Below are 21,315 nucleotides of genomic sequence, written 5' to 3' on the forward strand. Positions count from 1 at the left end.
AAGATACCCAAAATTCTGAGCAGAGTTTCCCAAGACTGATTGTGGACCTCAGCAAATACTATCTGTATGGAGTCCATGACCAAAAAGCCAAAGGCCTGAAAGCCATTAAACCCAAAAAGGTTAGCTGGACTAACATTGTGGATGACAGTAAATAGGTAAAGTCAGTGATTTGTATGTAACCTCTACCATGAACTGGCCAAGCAAGAGGATTTGCTGTTTACCATATCCCGTGAGACATGTTTACCAGTGACAGCTGCGGAGTGTTAAGCCGGAAAACTGTTATGCCAGTGTCCATCTGCAGGCTAAGTAGTGAAAAAAAATTGAAAAGTAAGTCTTTAATAATTGTTTTTAAACAGCTTTGCACTACTCACATTTTTGTACTTTTAATTTCCACAATGTAAGAGTGTGAGTACTATTTTGTGGTGGATCATATGTATATATCCTCAAGACTATCTATCCCTGCCTCACCCTCCTGAGAAGTTATATTTATTTGGTTATTTATATCCAAGATAATGATCCCACATATTAGTGTTGTGAAATGTGTATAGTTTGTAAATATCACAATGTTTTAATTATTCTGTTTCAGTGGGTTGGATCAATTGACCTGAAAGAAAATGAACAAGCTGATGCCAACATTCTTGTGAAACCTGAAGAATCTTGGATTGAGCAGGTATCAACACAGAGTAACCCAAAGAATTCATAAATTGTTGATTTTTTATTTTGTCTGAAGACCTCTTGCTGCACATAATGTGGATGTATTTCTCATTAGAGCAGTTATTTGGCTATGTACTTTTATCATTAAATTTGGATTTTAAGTAGGTGTGCTCACAGATGAAGAAAAAGACTAGTTTGGTGAGGCCCTGCAGAAACTAAGGTGAACAGTTACTGTTTCTGATTGTAGTGTTGAACATCACAAATTATAAAAATGTAGGTTACAAACATACAGTAAATAACATATCTTAAATATAGTTCACTGCGTGTGCTAGTAAAGAGCAACAGCAATTCCCCTTGAGTGATTAGAGTCATATATTGAAGTTTGCAAGAGGCAGTGCACTGATACAAGAAGTGACCTGTTGACTAGTGTCGAGCTTTTTTAGCATGATAAAGTCCAATCTGAAGTAACACCTAAGTATATATAAGTAAATCATTGCTCCAATTACCCACTCTTCCATATCATATGTAAATTTACCATTAGCGTCTCAGATTTCAATATGAAATGTGCACATGTGGCTCTTTACAGGGTTTGTACTGGCTGGTTCTGACATACCATGAAGAGAAGTTGTCAGTACTTCTAGGGTTTTACTTAATATGCTTAGTTTCTTCAAAGCATCTCTTTTAAGTGCTCTGTAAATAAATGAACTAAAAAAAAAAAAAACTTTTATTTTGCAGGAAGTGTATGTTATCAAACAGATTGGTTCTCTCTTAAATGGTGAGAAAATTGATGCTGTAATTTGTGTTGCTGGAGGATGGGCTGGTGGAAATGCAGCCTCGCCAGGTAATTCATTTATTTCCATCAAAACAAATACTACAAAATATATAATATGCCTAGAGGAAATTTCTACACGAAATATCGGCAAATGGAAACGCACAGGAAAACGTAAATTACTGCCTTTCACAATCAGGAGCAACTCCTCATGGCAATCGGCCGCGGTGGTCTCGTGGTTCTAGGCGCGCAGTCCGGAACCGTGCGACTGCTACGGTCGCAGGTTCGAATCCTGCCTCGGGCATGGATGTTTGTGATGTCCTTAGGTTAGTTAGGTTTAAGTAGTTCTAAGTTCTAGGGGACTAATGACCACAGCAGTTGAGTCCCATAGTGCTCAGAGCCATTTGAACCATTTTTCCTCATGGCAGAAGAGAGTAAAGATTGGACACCACTTGTCACTTTTCCTGCACCTTTATGCATTATAACTGTCTTTCTCCAACCATTTCTTCTAGTGTGGCAGTAGGAGGAACCCAGTTCCAAAAGAAGCAATTTTACATCTTCCGACATGTTTCCAAATGATTCTGTTTGACAATTATGTTTTCTCTATCAGATGTAAATATTTTCAGGATAATGACCTCTTTCGTCTATGTAGTGTGTGTGAATTTTTAACGATATTGTGACTATGCTGTACAACCATCATCTGAGAGTCTTCATTCTGAAATCTTTGAAGAGCTGCCCATCTCCATCTCTGCCTAGACTGTGATTTTTTTCCTCCTGCTTATTTCTTACTGCCACCTAACTCTCCATTTTTTCGTATGACAAATGAAGAAACACACACTGCTTTCCCATTATCTTTTTCACTGTTTCAGTGCACTCTTGTGATACTCAGCCTTATAGTTGTTCATCAATAATGCCTGAACAGAAAATGTGAAGGCATGAAAAGTTCGATACAGTGGAGGTGGGCTATGCTATTTTGTTTTGGCTCATCTGACAGCATGTTACGACACTGTGGTGCAGGGACTGCAAGTATGCACCTGTAAACAAACAAAAATTAATTATGTAACCTTTTTTGTTATAATTTAAACATTTACTACCTTTCATACACTATTATGTCTTAAATGCATATTTTGTCGTATGTATTATTAATCAACTATAGATAGAATATTATGGGTGTCCACTTTGTGGGATATCCTGAACAATGCAACATACGATGCAGAATGTACTGGTTTTTATGAATCAAGGGGGGGGGGGGGAGGCAGCAAAAGTATGTATCTCAAAAATCTCACTGTCAAATATGATGAAAAGTAGTTACAGTGTAAATCATAATTGGTTTTATAAATGAAATGAGACTTTAGTGCCAATCAAATAGTTTATCTTCAAACTTGAACACATTTCAAATGCTCGTTCCCATGAGCTGTATTTGATGTGAATGCATTTCTTCTTGGTAGTGTGTGAGAAAGACATAGGACGAGAAGTGCAACCAGCTACAGCCTTCTTTTGTCATTTTTCCAGGTTACTGTGCCCTTTGCATTCAGTTCAGAACCTTGAGGTCACCACTTCATGTGCTGAATTGTATACTGTTGAAGATACAAGTTCACAACAGTTTCACTGTTTGGTGTAGAGTTCTTATAGTACAAAATCACCTATGGTGGCAATATAAAACATACAGAACCATTAAAGGTGTCATATGTGTTGGCTTAGAAAACCCCAGTTTCATATAGTAAGACATGTGTCCTGCATCCATATCAATACGGGCCAACCCACAAATGTACAGTACCCCTTGATGTAACAATCAGCTCTGTTATGCATTGTTATTGTGTGATCTGTTCAGTAGCTGATTAATTATTGATTCAAACCTTTCCTTGACAGCAGAAAAATTCCAGTGTCATGATGATGATGATGATGATGATGATACACCTTGGTGTGATATGCTATTTAATGTGTAGACAGTATCAATTCTGAATGCTTGTTTTTGCTAGAACTATTTTAAATAAACATAGGAGTCAAAATAAAAACATCGAACTTTATACAGTGAAATAGTTTTGCCTTACAAAATTATTAAAGTTTTTGCTGAGAAATCAGTTTTAATGAGACCTTCTGCAGCATTTGGTCTGGCTGCAAACTTATAATACTGCATAGGTTCTGTCTTAAGGAACTATGTCAAAATATCCAAAATAACACCTACTTTAAACAATGGAAAATCCAGGACAGAATAATAACAATATTATGAAACGAGTAGTTACTACTGACCATATAGTGGAGATGCTGAGTCACAGATAGGCACAATAAAAAGATTGTCAAACAGTAAGCTTTCAACCAAACAAGTCTTCTTATGAACTAGACAAACACACACACACACACACACACACACACACACACACAAGGTAAGTGGGGGGGGGGGGGGGGGGGGGTTCGCGGAAGAAAGCCTTTTTGGCCGAAAGCTTACTTGTTGACGGTCTTTTTGTTGTACCTATCTGCTGTATGGTGAGTAGCAATTTATTCTTTCCATAATAGTGCCACTAATCCATCCTGGATTTTCCTTTTTAATTGGTAATTTATACTAATAATAAAACTAAAACACTTGTCTGTTTATCTTTGAACACCATTGTCTCCAGAACTGCCTGACAAATTTGCATGATGTTTTCATAGGGAACTTGAGTATACCATTGGGCAACATATAGGCTTTATTTCATCAAAACAGGTCATATGTATTGTAAAAATGTCTATGTATGTATGTTCCAGATCTCCTTTAAATATATATATATATATATATATATATATATATATATATATATATATATATATATAACATTGGCTTGATTTCAACCAAACTTAGTACACGTATCACTTACGGTCTGGAAAGAATTGCTGTGGGGTTAGGAATCACCCACCTGTCAAAGGGGTGGGAGTGAAAAACAAGTGTAGTCTATGATGCATGAATATGGAGATTTTATTCATCCAGTGTTTGAGAACAAGAGCACTTAGTGCCTTGCAACAAACTTTACATATAATTTCAAACTTTTTCTCATTGACATCTTCCTCAAAATGATGAAAGGCAAAAAGTTTGCCACTTATTACATTTCTACACAAGGCATGACATTTTAATTTATTACTTCTTTACTGTTAGTTGTATTTGTGGCACTTTTCTGCAGACATTGTTCACATATACTGCTGAATATATGAGCAAAATTATATCATTGTATGACATATAGTTGAGGATATATGACGTCGTGAACACTGAGATGTGTGAGAAACTGCTGCGCTGTGCATAACATTTAAATTTATTGTTACTAGCCCACTGAACTGCTTTCAGTGAAATTAGGTAACAAGATAGCTTGAACCATAAGGAAAACATAGTTTACTTTAGAAAGTGTGTAGTACAAGATAATTTTTGATTTTATGAATATTACACAGATTAGGGAAAAATATTTACTCTTGGAAAAAGCTGTTTACTCTTTAACTTTGAACTTCATTCTGTTTGTTATCAAGCTTTTATTGGTTGATGTGTACTATGTGATATGACTCAAACTAATGAATAAAATGTTTTTTTTTATAATTTTCAGTGTGTTTAATCCATTCTTCCACACTGTTTGTTGCACAATGTATAGCTACTACGCACACTGTCGAATATTTGAGAACAAGAACTTTACACATAATTATGAAACTTTTCTTGCTTAAAACCCCTACAAAATGATTAGAAGAAAAAAGTTTATTGCTCAGTACACTTTCACTGTTCATGCAGTAAAACAGTTACATCAGACGTGAGGTAATGACTTTTAAATTTCTTACGTCTTTGTTACTAACTCTATTCACAACACAATTAGTAGATTGTGTCTACCATATGCTGCTGAATGTACCTACAAAATAATGTCATTCTACGACACAGAAAGAGGGGGAGGAGGACATGGAGAGAGAGACGAGGGAGTAGCAGATGGACAGAGGGAGGTGGAAGGAGGAGATGGACTACTAAAATTGAAAAAAATACATACCTGAGCAACGCCAGGTACTCATCTAGGGTACTAATAGTTATTTCATGTGGCTCATAAATTGCACTCACATGATTTACTGTTATTAAAATGTCCGCATCAGAAGAGCACCCTTAACAAAACAACATCTGTGTAGTTGAGGGGGTTTGTATGTTCCTATGATGTGGGGGCGGGTGGTGGTGGGGGGGGGGGGCGGCTATACCGGTGGTAATGTAACTATTGGCAGGGTCTCCCAAGAGTCCACAGGGGATCCAGGCAGTGTATACCACAGCATCCTGTCTTGTATACTGTCCCTTCTGTTTCCTTTGTCTGTTTGTGTGGCAGCAGGCACAGTCCCCTGATATGGCAGTGGAAGATACATCATCTTCTTCTTCTTCTTCTTGGTGCCATACACTTGTAGTGTGTTGGCTGCTCACAGGCAGTGTTGCCTTGCTGCTTGAACCAGCTCTTCAAAATTGTTGATGGCAGTCCATGTCTTGATATTCTGTGACCATGATTGCTTCCTTCTACCTGGTGGGCGCTTTCCTTCTATTCTGCCTTCTAGAATTAATTGCAGAAGTTCATATTTCTTTCCTCTCATAATGTGCCCCAGGTACAATGTCTTTCTTCTTTTAATTGTCCCCATTAGTTCTCTGTCCACCCCGATAGATCCATGGTAACCAGGAAAATGGTGATGCACATACTGCAGAGTTATGGGTAGTGTTCTGTAGTGAAGGTGAAGACAAGCTATCTAAGGAGTAAGGTCCTGAAATAAAACCTTGGTAGGTGTCCAGGCCATGAGGCGGCAGCCGCACCAGGACACTCAAGGGCTGCAGGACGCTAACCCGCACCATCAAAAAATTCAGATCACAGAAATGCCGAACTGCTGATAGATTTGTGCATTGATCATGACCTAGTCATTGGAAGTATACTGTTTCCACACTGTAATTGCCATGAGATAATGTGGGTCTCGTCATGTTATTGCAAATCAAATAGGTCACATAACCCTAAGTTTTGACATGCTTCGTTAAATGTAAGAAATGAGAGGTGCTGACATTGGAGGTGACTACTGCCTAGTTATGAAGTAGTTCGCATTGAAAATAGTGGAAAATAGGGCCAAGCTCAAGCACAGGAGCAAAAAATGGATGTGGGAAGGTTACAGCACCAACAATTCCAAGAAAGATCAGCACTAGAACTAAAAAATAGTTTTCAGGTCCTCTCTGAAGAAAATTTTATGTAGGCAGTAATAGAAGCAAGTTGGCAAAATTTTGGAGACAGTTATCTAGATATTGGAACCATCTCATGATTTAAGGCACATCAAAGGAAAGAATGGCTCTCAGATGACATATGGGATCAAATTGACTGTAGGAAAAACTAAAACTAAAGATAAGTCTTTGCAACGAGACCACAGAAAATTGAATCACATAAAGAATACACTGGGGCAGACAAGAGTCAAAATACAGCCAGGAGAGAGAACAGGAAATGGACCAATGATCAGGCACAGTTAGCAGAATATGCTGCAAGATGAGGGAATATACAGGAGCAATATAATATTGACAAATGGCTGTCAGTGAAGAACTTCAAATTTGAAGCACCAATTAAGAGTAAGGATGGTGTGATTTTTACGACAGAGGAACGGCTGTGAAGATGAGAGAAGCATTTCAGTAAGCAATCCAAGAGGAACAGCTGAGATATGTTCCAGAGGAAATCAAAGCGGATGAAGGTACAAATCTGCAGTTGCTCACAGTGGATGAAATTAGGATTGTTTTGAGAATCCTAAAAAATAAAAAGGCTCCAGGCCTCGCAGTGGAACTGTTAAAATTTGATATTGAAAATATGGTTGTTCTTACGAGTGGACTGGCACCATCAATGCAGACATGAACACAATCTCTGACAGCACAACATATTGACGATTACGGTGTTCAGTTACAAGCTATCTATGGGCTGTAAATAGTAAGCACTATTGTAGTTGTTCTCGACAAAGATCTACATCTACATCCACACTCCGCAAGCCACCTGACAGTGTGTGGCGGAGGGTACCCTGAGTACCTCTATCGGTTCTCTCTTCTATTCCAGTCTCGTATTGTTCGTGGAAAGAAGGATTGACGGTATGCTTCTGTGTGGGCTCTAATCTCTCTGATTTTATCCTCATGGTCTCTTCGCGAGATATACGTAGGAGGGAGCAATATACTGCTTGACTCTTCGGTGAAGGTATGTTCTCGAAACTTTAACAAAAGCCCGTACCGAGCTACTGAGCGTCTCTCCTGCAGAGTCTTTCACTGGAGTTTATCTATCATCTCCGTAATGCTTTCGCGATTACTAAATGATCCTGTAACGAAGCGCGCTGCTCTCCATTGGATCTTCTCTATCTCTTCTATCAACCCTATCTGGTATGGATCCCACACTGCTGAGCAGTATTCAAGCAGTGGGCGAACAAGCGTACTGTAACCTACTTCCTTTGTTTTCAGATTGCATTTCCTTAGGATTCTTCCAATGAATCTGCTTGGCATCTGCTTTACCGACGATCAACTTTATATGATCATTCCATTTTAAATCACTCCTAATGCATACTCCCAGATAATTTATGGAATTAACTGCTTCCAGTTGCTGATCTGCTATTTTGTAGCTAAATAATAAGGGATCTATCTTTCTGTATATTCGCAGCACATTACACTTGTCTACATTGAGATTCAATTGCCATTCCCTGCACCATGCAGATCCTCCCGCATTTCAGTACAATTTTCCATTGTTACAACCTCTCGATACACCACAGCATCATCTGCAAAAAGCTTCAGTGAACTTCCGATGTCATCCACCAGGTCATTTATGTATATTGTGAATAGCAACGGTCCTATGACACTCCTCTGCGGCACACCTGTAATCACTCTTACTTCGGAAGACTTCTCTCCATTGAGAATGACATGCTGCATTCTGTTATCTAGGAACTCCTCAATCCAATCACACAATTGGTCTGATAGTCCATATGCTCTTACTTTGTTCATTAAACGACAGTGGGGAACTGTATCGAACGCCTTGTGGAAGTCAAGAAACACGGCATCTACCTGTGAACCCATGTCTATGGCCCTGTGAGTCTCATGGACGAATAGCGCGACCTGGGTTTCACACGACCATCTTTTTCGAATCCCATCCTGATTCCTACAGAGTAGATTTCTAGTCTCCAGAAAAGTCATACTCGAACATAATACGTGTTCCAAAATTCTACAACTGATCGACGCTAGAGATATAGGTCTATAGTTCTGCACATCTGTTCGACGTCCCTTCTTGAAAACTGGGATGATTTGTGCCCTTTTCCAATCCTTTGGAACGCTACGCTCTTCTAGAGACCTACGGTAAACTGCTGCAGGAGCCGGCCGCGGTGGTCTCGCGGTTCTAGGCGCGCAGTCCGGAACCGTGCGACTGCTACGGTCGCAGGTTCGAATCCTGCCTCGGGCATGGATGTGTGTGATGTCCTTAGGTTAGTTAGGTTTAAGTAGTTCTGAGTTCTAGGGGACTTATGACCACAGCAGTTGAGTCCCATAGTGCTCAGAGCCATTTGAACCATTTACACCGCTGCAGGAAGGGGGGCAAGTTCCTTCGCGTACTCTGTGTAAAATTGAACTGGTATCCCATCAGGTCCAGCGGCCTTTCCTCTTTTGAGCGATTTTAATTGTTTGTCTATCCCTCTGTCATCTATTTCGATATCTACCATTTTGTCATCTGTGCGACAATCTAGAGAAGGAACTACAGTGCAGTCTTCCTCTGTGAAACAGCTTTGGAAAAAGACATTTATTATTTCGGCCTTTAGTCTGTCATCCTCTGTTTCAGTACCATTTTGGTCACAGAGTGTCTGGACGCTTTGTTTTGATCCACCTACCGCTTTGACATAAGACCAAAATTTCTTAGGATTTTCTGCCAAGTCAGTACACAGAACTTTACTTTCGAATTCATTGAATGCCTCTCACATAGCCCTCCTCACACTACATTTCGCTTTGCGTAATTTTTGTTTGTCTGCAAGGCTTTGGCTATGTTTATGTTTGCTGCAAAGTTCCCTTTGCTTCCGCAGCAGTTTTCTAACTTGGTTGTTGTACCACGGTGGCTCTTTTCCATCTCTTACGATCTTGCTTGGCACATACTCATCTAACGCATATTGTACGATGGTTTTGAACTTTGTCCACTGATCCTCAACACTATCTGTACTTGAGACAAAACTTTTGTGTTGAGCCGTCAGGTACTGTGTAATCTGCTTTTTGTCACTTTTGCTAAACAGAAAAATCTTCCTACCTTTTTTAATATTTCTATTTACGGCTGAAATCATCGATGCCGTAACCGCTTTATGATCGCTGATTCCCTGTTCTGCGTTAACTGTTTCAAATAGTTTGGGTCTGTTTGTCACCAGAAGGTTTAATATGTTATCGCCACAAGTCGGTTCTCTGTTTAACTGCTCAAGGTAGTTTTCAGATAAAGCACTTAAAAAAATTTCACTGGATTCTTTGTCCCTGCCACCCGTTATGAACATTTGAGTCTCCCAGTCTATATCTGGCAAATTAAAACCTCCACCCAGAACTATAACATGGTGGGGAAATCTACTCGAAATATTTTCCAAATTATCCTTCAGGTGCTCAGCCACAACAGCTGCTGAGCCAGGGGGCCTATAGACACATCCAATTACCACGTCTGAGCCTGCTTTAACCGTGACCTTCACCCAAATCATTTCACATTTCGGATCTCCGTCAATTTCCTTCGATATTATTGCACTTCTTATCGCTATAAACACGCCTCCCCCTTCACTGTCCAGCCTGTCTCTGCGGTATACATTCCAATCTGAGTTTAGGTTTTCATTACTGTTTACGTCTGGTTTCAGCCAACTTTCTGTCCCTAGTACTATATGGGCGTTGTGACCGTTTATTAATGAGAGCAGTTCTGGGACCTTTCTATAGACGCTCCTGCAGTTTACTATTAGCACGTTAATACTGTTATTCCCTGTTGCATTTTGCCTACTCCTACCTTGCCGCGTCTCAGGAGGTGTTTTGTCGGGCCTAGGGAGGGAATTCTCTAACCTAAAAAAACCCCATGTGCACTCCACATGTACTCCACTACCCTTGCAGCCGCTTCCGGCGTGTAGTGCATGCCTGACCTATTCAGGGGGACCCTACATTTCTCCACCTAATAGCGGAGGTCGAGAAATTTGCACCCGAGATCTCCGCAGAATCGTCTGAGCCACTGGTTTAACCCCTCCACTCGGCTCCAAACCAGAGGAGAGCGATCGGTTCTGGGAACGATACTACAAATAGTTAGCTCTGATTCCACCCCGCGAGCGAGGCTTTCTGCCTTCACCAATTCCGCCAACCGCCTGTACGAACTGAGGATGATCTCTGAACCCAGACGGCAGGAGTCATTGGTGCCGACATGAGCAACAATTTGCAGTCGGGTGCACCCAGTGCTCTCTATCGCCGCCGGTAGGGCCTCCTCCACATCTCGGATGAGACCCCCCGGCAAGCAGACAGAGTGAACACTGGCCTTCTTCCCCGACCTTTCCGCTATTTCCCTAAGGGGCTCCATCACCCGCCTAATGTTGGAGCTCCCAATAACTAATAAACCCCTCCCCCCGTGTGCCTGCTCGGACCTTGCTGAAGGAGCAGCCACATGTCCACTCACAGGCAGAGCGGGCGATGCCACACGGCCAGCCTCCACATTGACCCTCTGCCTCGCGCGCCGCGAATGCCGCTGAACGCGACACTCCCCTGGGGAGAGGGTGGCCCAACCGCACCCAGTACCCGCGAAGATGTCTCAACAGCAGGGACAGTGGGTGAAGCATGTAACACCTGGGGTGTACCTTGCAACGCATCAGGCTCCCCACTGCCGCTACACTCCGAGGCAGCAGCCTGAAGACGGCTGACTGCGGCCATCAACACGTTCAGCTGTTCGCGAACAGTGGCCAGCTCCTCCTGTGTCCGTACACAGCAGTCACACATCCTATCCATCCTAAGGAATCAATTTACTGAAGATAGTTAATCAACTTTTAACTAGACTGCTAATTCACTAAAGGCAGCTGATTATTGACTAAACTGTGATTGCTAGCCACTTCTTGTAGAAAACAATGAAAATAGCACTACCTGTCTCTGGACTGTATTGAAAACAAACACTAGCACTACTGGCACTATGGTTGACTAAAGGGACTCTCTCTGACTGTATTCAAAACAAACACAACGATCAGTCTTGTTGAAAGCTAAAGTTTTTATGCAGATTCGACATGACAAGCACTCCAAGAATATTTTATGCAATAATGTCAGAAACTTCAATTACATATAGCCTGTCAGTTCAAGAAAATATATCCCAGGCCCAAGTGAGTGTCGTGTTTCGACAAAATGCCCAGACCCATGACTCAGCCTCCAAGTGTTTTTAAATTAATATTGTATCAACTGAAACTTCCTGGGGGATTAAAACTGTGTGCCGGACCGAAACTAGAACTCGGGACCTTTGCCTTTCGCGGGCAAGTGCTCTACCATCTGAGCTACCCAAGCACGACTCACAACCCATCGTTACAACTTTAATTCTGCCAGTACCTCGTCTCCATGGCTAAGCCATGTCTCCGCAATATCCTTTCTTCCAGGAGTGCTAGTTCTGCAAGTTTCGCAGGAGAGCTTCTGTAAAGTTTGGAAGGTAGGAGATGAGGCACTGGCAGAAGTAAAGCTGTGAGGAAGGGGCGTGAGTCGTGCTTGGGTAGCTCAGTTGGTAGAGCAGTTGCCCACGAAAGGCAAAGGTCCCGAGTTCGAGTCTCGGTCCGGCACACAGTTTTAATGTGCCAGGAAGTTTCATATCACCGCACACTCCACTGCAGAGTGAAAATCTCTTTCTGGAAACATCCCCTAAGCTGTGGCTAAGCCATGTCTTGGCAATATCCTTTCTTTCAGGAGTGCTAGTTCTGCAAGGTTCGCATGTGAGCTTCTTTAAAGTTTGGAAGGTAGAAGACGAGGTACTGGCAGAAGTAAAGCTGTGAGGAGGGGGCGTGAGTCGTGCTTGGGTAGCTCAGTCGGTAGAGCACTTGCCCGCGAAAGGCAAAGGTCCCGAGTTTGAGTCTCGGTCCGGCACACAGTTTTAATCTGCCAGGAAGTTTCATATCAGCACACACTCCGCTGCAGTGTGAAAATCTCAGTCTGGAATTGTATAAACTATTTTCAGCTGGAATCAGTGAGTTACATGTATCTTACGATCTGCAAAGAGTTTGTGAAATACTCAACTTCTGGGTCAACAGCAGTATTGTCTGAATATAAGTTCAGAGAGCTGCCATTTCTAAGATGGGTTTAAAATAAGTTTGTGTCTTTGGTTTTTTAAAAGTAAGTTACACAGAATAAGAAACTCACTTCAGTTTTCCTCTGTCATTAAAACTTCATAAGCTGGAAACCCTCCATTCAATCCCACAGCAAGTGTCCTTTTCAGCTAGAGATGCTCTTCAGTTTATAGAATACTGCTTTGAAGGAAGCTTACTGTTTCCACTATTCTCTCTGTTTCTTGGCTACTGAAATTGCGTCTGAATGGCATCATTCCAAATTTGAAACCTATTTGAATGTCTGGTCTTCCAATCTAATAGAAACTTGACCTTCTATATTTAAGTGGTTCTCAAAATGTTAAATGTATCAGCATTTGGAGGCCAGAGTAGACTGATTCTGTTTCTTGCATCCTTACAATTTCACATTTATTCCACCTGGGAGAAAAGACTACAGAATGCAGCAAGTTTATCAGGCATCTGTTTTCATCATTAATCCTCTCCTTCTAGAACAGTTTGACATGAATTACTTGCAGTTAGTGAGATCATTTGAGATTAAAGGAATAGCATTCTGTGTGGGATCTTAAGATTTGAGTGCATGAAAAATAGGCGATTTTTATTTTCAAGTAAAATATAAAGTCGTCCAAAATGTTTGTGATGTAGTTTTATACCTTACACTTTTGTCTTTAAGGAATGATTTTGTCTGCTTTGTACACTGCCTATAACCCTGCACCAGGTAGAAAGACCCCTTGCAGCCAGAACATTGGTCATTGATGGAAATTCCTGAAGCCCTCCCTTTGGACCTGTAACAAAAAAACTTTGTACAACTCATTTTCGATACATTTCCTGTCAGCATCCATAGGATGTTAAAAAATATTAAGTTCTAACAAAATGGTGATGTTTTGGAGCAAATATCATTTTCTTCGCCCAAAAAATCGAAAGAAAAGCGTGTACCAAAATTAAACTTTTGAAGATATCACAAAATAGAATTTAGAATGGTGTCATCAAATTCTGATCAAAATTGTATGAACAACCTTGAGTCATGGTTCCCATCAATTTGAAACATACAGTTCTGAGAAAAACTCATTTTGGGCTATATTTTTTGTAGTTAAGTTAAACATACTTCCAGTCATTGATTCCTGGACCATAAAGCAGTTCGACCTGATCCAAAAGGAGGCCCTCCTCCATCTTCTTCTTGGTCATGGTGGTCCTGTGGGTCTCTTTGACAGCTGCTATCATCTGATGCTCTGCTGGTTCAATATGCTTTTCGTCTGATTTTGTGCAGAAGTTGTAACAGGCTGGTCCAATCTCAAGTTGAAACATGTTCTTAACTTCCATAATGCCTGTTATGCTGTAGTTGAAATTACATGTTGGACTATTTTTCACACTGTGAATGGTATTCAGAGACAGTTTTCCACAAATTGCAGTAGAGCTCGATGAGATTTTCTGGTGAAATAGGGATGGACACTACAGTAAAGTTGACACCCCCGTAATAAACATTCTCTTTACTCCATACCGTTGCAGAGAGATCGTTGGTGGGTGTTGAATTCTCTTATTTGCTGAAATATCCTGAGTGCAGTTCAGGCTGTTAGGGTTGTGTTCACAAGATCCAGAACTTACAACAGATTTTGAGTACTCACTTATGTGAGCTCAAAAGAAATTATTTGCTGATAATCATTAATGCCATACTTCTATTATACCATGTATTTCAGTTGCAGCCCATTGCAGCTTTATTTCTGTTAAGATGTATTTGTGCTGCTCAATAATGTGATATTGTGTAACATATTCGCATAACAATTTTTTTTGGAAAACAAAAGAAAGATGATGATACAACCACTACTTTCAGAGTTTATAAAGAATGCGGATTTGATGTGGCGGCAAAGTGTGTGGAGTTCTACAATTGCAGCATCTGTAGCTGCTAAATACTTGAAAGAAGGTGGTATGATAACTCTGCCTGGAGCTAAGCCAGCTTTAGGCGCAACCGCAGGTATGTGTTAGTGCTCTACAGACGTATGTTTCCTCTTTACAGAAACAAATCCCAGTATGTGTCAGAAGACTCACATAGGCTTAGTAGCATAATTGTTCCTTTATTTTAAGCTATGGATTGTGATTTTTAAATATGCTTGCTATTTAAGAAATGGTAAGATCACAGATCTCCATTACAGTTTAGAGGTGGGCAAGTTCTGTGTTCTTTTCTGAAATTTCCATTCTACTTAACTGTAAATATAAGTAATTTGCTTTCATAACTACCAATATTTCTAATTCTTTTTATCAGAAAACTGTGGACAATGCTTGCATCCAACAAGCATATCTTATATTGTATGTTTCCTTATTACAATGGTATACGAAGTTCATGCCTTTTGTCAGCTCATACAAATGATGGTCATTGTTCCAATAAGAGAATTGCTACTGCAATTAATTATTTAAAGCCATATGAACATTGACAGCTGGAAATTACTTGCCAGCTTTTAAATTAGTGGAAATATCTAGATGTCATAGAATTTTAATGTAAGGATGACTGTAACATGCTGGTTTTGATCACCTCAGACAACCCGAAATCATCTTTGGTATTCTGAGACTTGGCACAGCATGAAAGTACTTTCATAAAGTGCTGTTTCATTCATCCAACTTTACTGCTATGCACGTTCTGTGCATTTGTATCAGTGAGTGTTTTTTCTGTTAAATATGAATTAATCAAATTACTATGTAAATTTCTAGGGATGATTGGATATGGAATGGCTAAAGCTGCTGTTCATCAACTGACAAAATCATTAGCTGCTGAAAACAGTGGACTTCCTGCAAATTCTTTGGCAGTTGCAATACTTCCAGTTACCCTTGATACTCCAATGAATCGGAAGTGGATGCCCAAAGCTGATTTCTCAACATGGACTCCCTTAGAATTTGTTGCAGGGTAAGTTCGCGATTCAAAGCAAAACATTCAACATGGCAGTTAAATTTGCTACTGTGACGAGCAAAGGGTTCTTTGAGAGCATTTGCCTGTAAAGAAGATAAAATTGTTAATGAAACTCGAGACCAAGCAAGTGATGCGACATTTGACATATTTTTAGAAGAAAAAAAGCTGCCAGTCACTATAATATTTCCAGTCATGTTTCAGAGAGCTATTTCTTCTGTGATGAAATACTGATATTTTTCGTTTCGATCTGTTTGCACTAAAGAGTAAAATGGAGCACCATTGTGTGGTTCTGAGAAGTAATAAATAACCACAAATAAAAAAAGTATAAAATTTATTTACATTGTAGTCACAACACACACTCAAAGAAAAAAAGACAATGCAGCATGAAGGAATTGTCCAAATGGGATGGAAATCTGTAGGTGTGATGTACATGTGCAGACATACAAATTATTGTAATTTCAAAAGTATTGGATGATTTATTAAAGAGAGAGAGCTTGACAAATTGAGCAAGTCAGTAATGCATCGTTCCACCTCTGACAGAGGTGCAAGCAGTTATTTGGCTTGGTACTGCTTGATAGAGTTGTTGGATGTCCTCCTGACAAATATTATGCCAAATTCTGCACAATTTGCCTGTTAACTCATAGAAATCCAGAGCTGGTTTGAGGGCCCTGCCCATAATGCTCCAAATGCCCTCAATTGGAGAAAGATCCAGTTCCCTTGCTGGCCAAGATAGGATTCAGCAAGCATGTTGACAAGCAGTAGAAACTCTCGCTGTGTGCAAGCGGGCGTTAACTTGCTGAAATGTAGCCGAGGGTGGGTTACCATGAAGGGTAACAAAATGGAGGGTAGAATATTATTGACAAAATGCTATTATGTAAGGATATATAGCAAAGGGGTACTGCTATGAAAAGAAATGGCACGCCACACCATCACTCCTGGTTATCTAGCCATGTGGCAGACAACAGTATCCCACTGATGTGTGTCTTAAGACACGTCTTTGCTGGTCGTTGGAGCTCAGTTCACAGTGGCACTCATCACTGAAGTCAATGAGATACAACCAAAGATTTGTCTGGAGTTACCCTAGGCAGCCAACTTAGTCCTGCAAAACCATATAAATCAGCCCTGAAAATTGGCTATTGACCCTAAATAACAAAAGGTGTGAGGTCATCCACATGAGTGCTAAAAGGAATCCATTAAACTTCAGTTACACAATATATCAGTTAAATTTAAAGGCTGTAAATTCAACTAAATACCTAGGAATTAAAATTACGAACAACTTAAATTGGAAAGAACACACAGAAAATGTTGTGGGGAAGGCTGACTAAAGACTCCGTTTATTGGCAGGACTCTTAGAAAATGTAACGGATCTACTAAAGGGACTGCCTACATTACACTTGTCCATCCTTACCAGTTAGGATCAATGGAGTACATCGAAAAAATTCAAAGAAGGGGAGCACGTTTTGTATTATTGCAAAATTAGAGTGAGTGTGTCACTGAAATTTTACAGGATGTGGCATGGACATCATTAAAACAAAGACGTCTTTCGCTGTAGCAGAATCTTCTCACAAAATTTCAATCACCAACTTTCTCCTCCGAACGTGAAAATATTTTGTTGACATGATGTACATAGGGAGAAATTATCACCATGATAAAATAAGGGAAATCAGAGAATGATATAGGTGTTTGTTTTTTTCTGTGTACCATACGAAATTGGAATAATAGATAATTGTGAAGGCGGTTCAATGAAACCTCTGCCAGGCACTTAAATGTGATTTGCAGAGTATTGGCATAGATGTAGATGTGGATACCACCTTGCAGTACCTTACCCCCATCTGCAGGTTTATCATGTTCTGCAGTCCCAAATTCATGCATACTATCTCCCACATTAAAACACTTGCCCTCCAGGGTCTGGGGCAACATGCACAATGCCACCTAAAAAAACTCTCCAACAAATTCATTTCCTTGCCCTCCTTGGACTACCAGTATCCATCACCTGTACAAGAGCCTTCAAACATCGCCCGCAGGCGATGAACCCTGCCTCACAGACCTACTACATTTATCATAGCTCAGAAACTTTGTCTCAGCACCATACAGAACCCAGAACCTAAATAAACCTCAAACACAGTCATGAACCTCGCCCCCAAAAAGCCTTAGTCTCACAGAAGTATCGCTTCTTTCCAAAGACTTACCATTTGCACAACTCCCACTTCTCTCCTTCTCCCAATTCATACAGTGGAAACACTTTTCCACGACCAACCCTACCAATCAGACAGAATCCAAAACAAATGTTGAAATCTGCCTGACTTAGTTCCTCTAACCAACCATGATCCATTTCCATTGCCGCTTAAATCACCACCTATTAACATTCCAGAATTTCTTAACTCAAATCTTGCATCACCATCATTGCCCAAATTCATCAACATGGAAAACAACCTTACATCTTCAGAAAGAGCTGCAATCCACCACCTAGAAACTGATCCTGGCCTTACAATCCTACTGTGCACCTGCAAAGTCTCTCCGTTGTCGCGAGCCCTGTCTCGCCTTATGGGGTGCGTAAGGTTGGCAGGACCTGTGCGTCTGTATGAGTTTCATAGACCTGCAGTGGTAGGGTGGGGTTAGTAGTGTAGAGTGTGTGTGTGTGTGTGTGTGTGTGTGTGTGTGTGTGTGTGTGTGTGTGTTTTTTGCGGTTGATTTTCTTAATGTCTAGGTCTTGTGCAAGCTGAATGTAATAAGAATGCTTACTACTGCAAAGATCATTGTTAGTGGATGAGATTTTCAGTGCAGGAGGAAACTTTACGGAGCAATTTAGATTGTGTTTTCTGCTTCAAGATGTCCACATCGTGACACTGTATGTGATTTAATTCGCAAATTCCGACAACAGCTTCAGTCAATGATGTATCACGAACTGGTAGGTCCACAAATTTAACAATATGGAAGCTTGATGACGTTTTGGACATTATGTTGTAGAGGCCAACAAAATCAGTGAGGAGATTATTGCAAGAAGCCAAATCTCTCGTATGACAGCACATAAGGCTGTAACCAAAGAACTGGGGAATTACCCATATAGAACTACTGTTGTGCAACAGTTATATTGTACCAACAATGCAAAACGAATAGCAAACTGTGAATGGTTTCAGTTGGTGTTTCAGATTGAATCTTTTTCACAGATGAGGCTTGGTTTCACCTATCTGGCTACATTAATTCCCAAGAGTCACGAATTTGGTCACCATTGCACACAGAGAAAATTGGAGTGTTGGTTGTCATAAAGCAAGCATGAATTATGAGTCCGATCTTTTTCGATTCTGTCACTTCCGATGCCTGGTGCTCCCAGATAATTTATCAATTTATTGCCTGCTGAATGTCAGTGAGGTCAGCCACTCGTTTTTCCAACAAAATAATGCTAATGTTCATATGGCACACCAGTCCCTGTGACTTGTAGATGAAATCTTTGTAGACATAGTAGTTATGAAAGGTCTCTGGCCCCCCACTCACTGGATCTGTCTCCGCCTGACTGATTCCTTTGACATGAATGTGCTACCAGCCTTATGCACCATACTGCAGAGAGACTTTGTAGGCACACTGTATCTGCCAACAAAACTTCAACTACCCGTAATATTGAACTACAGGGTTTATCTGATGGAGGGACTCTGGCAGCTGTCAGATTCGTCCACCTACAAACCCTGCCACAGTTACCCCACTCCAGAAATCCAACAGTTCTCCAGTCCTCCGTCAAACCCTTACATCCATCCCATAATCCCCTGAGAGTCGCTCTCCGTCTCCCTCTCCCTATACCATTCCCAGTATTTCTACCTTTTATCTGCTTCACAAAGTACGTAAACCCAACCATGCAGGACATCCCATTCTGGCTGGTTACTGTGCCTCCACGGAGTGTCTCTCTGCTCTTGTAGACCAACACCTTCAGCCTATTACCCTTAACCTGACCTTCTATATCTTCAACCATTTCCTCCACCAACTCTCCACAGTTCCTGTTTGTTTACCACACAGTGCGCTGCTCATTGCAGTTGATGTTACCTTCCTCTACACTAACATTCCCTGTGTCCATGGTCTTGTCAGTTTTGAACACTGCCTTTTCCAACGACCGAATGAGTCCAAACCTAGAACCTCCTTCCTGATCACCATGATCAACTATATCCCTACCTATGATTACTTTTGCTTTGAAGGCATCACCTATAGACAAATCAAGAGTACAGCAATGGGCATGTGCATGGCTGATTCCTAACCACCAAGAATCCCAAACTGATCACCTGGTTCAGATTCATTGACGACATATTATTGATATGGACCCAAGATGCAGACACCTCATCCACGTTTCTGCAGAACTTCAGCAATTCCTTCTCCTGCATTCACTTCAGTTGGTCCTCTTCAACTCAAGAAGCCACCTTTCTTGATCTCCACCTCGAGGATGGCTACATCAGTAGCTTTGTCCATATCAAACTTACCAACCACTAGCAGTGCTTCCACTCCAACAGCAGCCATCCATTCCATACCAAGAAGTTCGTTTCATACAGCCTAGTCACCCATGGTCATCGCATCTGCAGTGATGAGCAGTCCCTCTCCAAATATACCATAGGTCACACAGAGGCTTCACAGACCAAAATTACCTATTCAACTTTGTGCAGAAACAGATCTCCTGTGCCTTGTCTTCCAGCCACTACTGCCTTCTACATATCCACTGTCCAGCCACAAACGAGCACTCTCTATGTGACTCAGTACTACTCAGGTCTGGAGCAACTGAATCACGTTGTCTGCTGGAGTTTTGACTCCCTCTTGTCATGCCCTAAAATGAGAAATATCCTACACACTAGCCTTCCCACCCCTCCCACAGTGATAATCCACCAACCACCAAACCTATGCATTGTCCTTGTCCAGCTCTGCACCACTCCTGCTCCCAACTTCTTACCTCATGGCTCCCTGCAATAAACTTAGATGCATGACTTGTCCCCTACATCCTACCACCACCACCACCACCACCACCACAGACATCTTCTATCCCATTGAAGTCAGGGCTACCTGAAAAAGCAGTCATGAACTTGTAGTTAAGCTTCAACCACTGTTCTGCTATCTGTTTGGACATGACAGCAAATAAGCTGTCTGTCCACATGCGTGGCCACTGACAAACTGTGGCCAAGAGACTGCTAGATCACCCAGTTGCGGACATGGTGCCTAACACAATGTGCTTCACTGCAATGACCGCATCACAACCTGCACCTTCTGTTTCCTTCATACCAATACCAGCTTCCCTGAATAGGTGGTAGGGAACTCTCCCTGCAGTATATCTTACGTCCCTATAACCCCTCGAGCCACAACATTTGCTAGTCCCCGCCCTCAATTTACCTGTCCCCTTCACTGCATATACTCCACCAACACATCCCCCCCTTTCCCCTTCTCTACTTCTCTGTCCCCAGCTTGTTCCTGCATGTCCCACAAGCAGCACTACATTTTTTCTCACCCTTTCCTCCTATCCCATCTCATGCTCATGTCTCCTCCTTACCCACATCAGAGAGTTCATAACTCGGTTTCTGTTGGTGATTGAAAAGTAGGGTTAAGTGTTTTGGATGGCCCTTGGACCATTTGTATGTTTAACAGAAGTATCATCTTACTGTAACTATCCTACAGTACAGGCTCAATTCATGAATATTATGTACTTCCTCCAGTGTAGGCAAAAAGAGTAAACTGGTAGGTTCTTTTTGCATTAGATGGGTTCTATGGTGAACCTTGAGATGGTGTA

The 21,315-nt window shown here is 41.1% G+C and overlaps 1 protein-coding gene across 1 annotated transcript in view; it reads left to right on the plus strand.

Moving 5' to 3' along the window:
* Window positions 1-21,315, plus strand: part of LOC126260087 (dihydropteridine reductase) — a 73,378-nt gene that overhangs the window by 27,768 nt on the left and 24,295 nt on the right. The window contains exons 2-5 of the mRNA XM_049957300.1: window positions 587-670; window positions 1,390-1,495; window positions 14,499-14,639; window positions 15,371-15,563. Of these exons, the coding sequence (XP_049813257.1) occupies window positions 587-670; window positions 1,390-1,495; window positions 14,499-14,639; window positions 15,371-15,563 (524 nt within the window). The remainder of the gene's footprint in view (window positions 1-586; window positions 671-1,389; window positions 1,496-14,498; window positions 14,640-15,370; window positions 15,564-21,315) is intronic.

The sequence above is a fragment of the Schistocerca nitens genome, chromosome 5 (genome assembly GCF_023898315.1).
Source record: "Schistocerca nitens isolate TAMUIC-IGC-003100 chromosome 5, iqSchNite1.1, whole genome shotgun sequence".
In the NCBI taxonomy this organism is placed as follows: Eukaryota; Metazoa; Arthropoda; class Insecta; order Orthoptera; family Acrididae; genus Schistocerca; species Schistocerca nitens.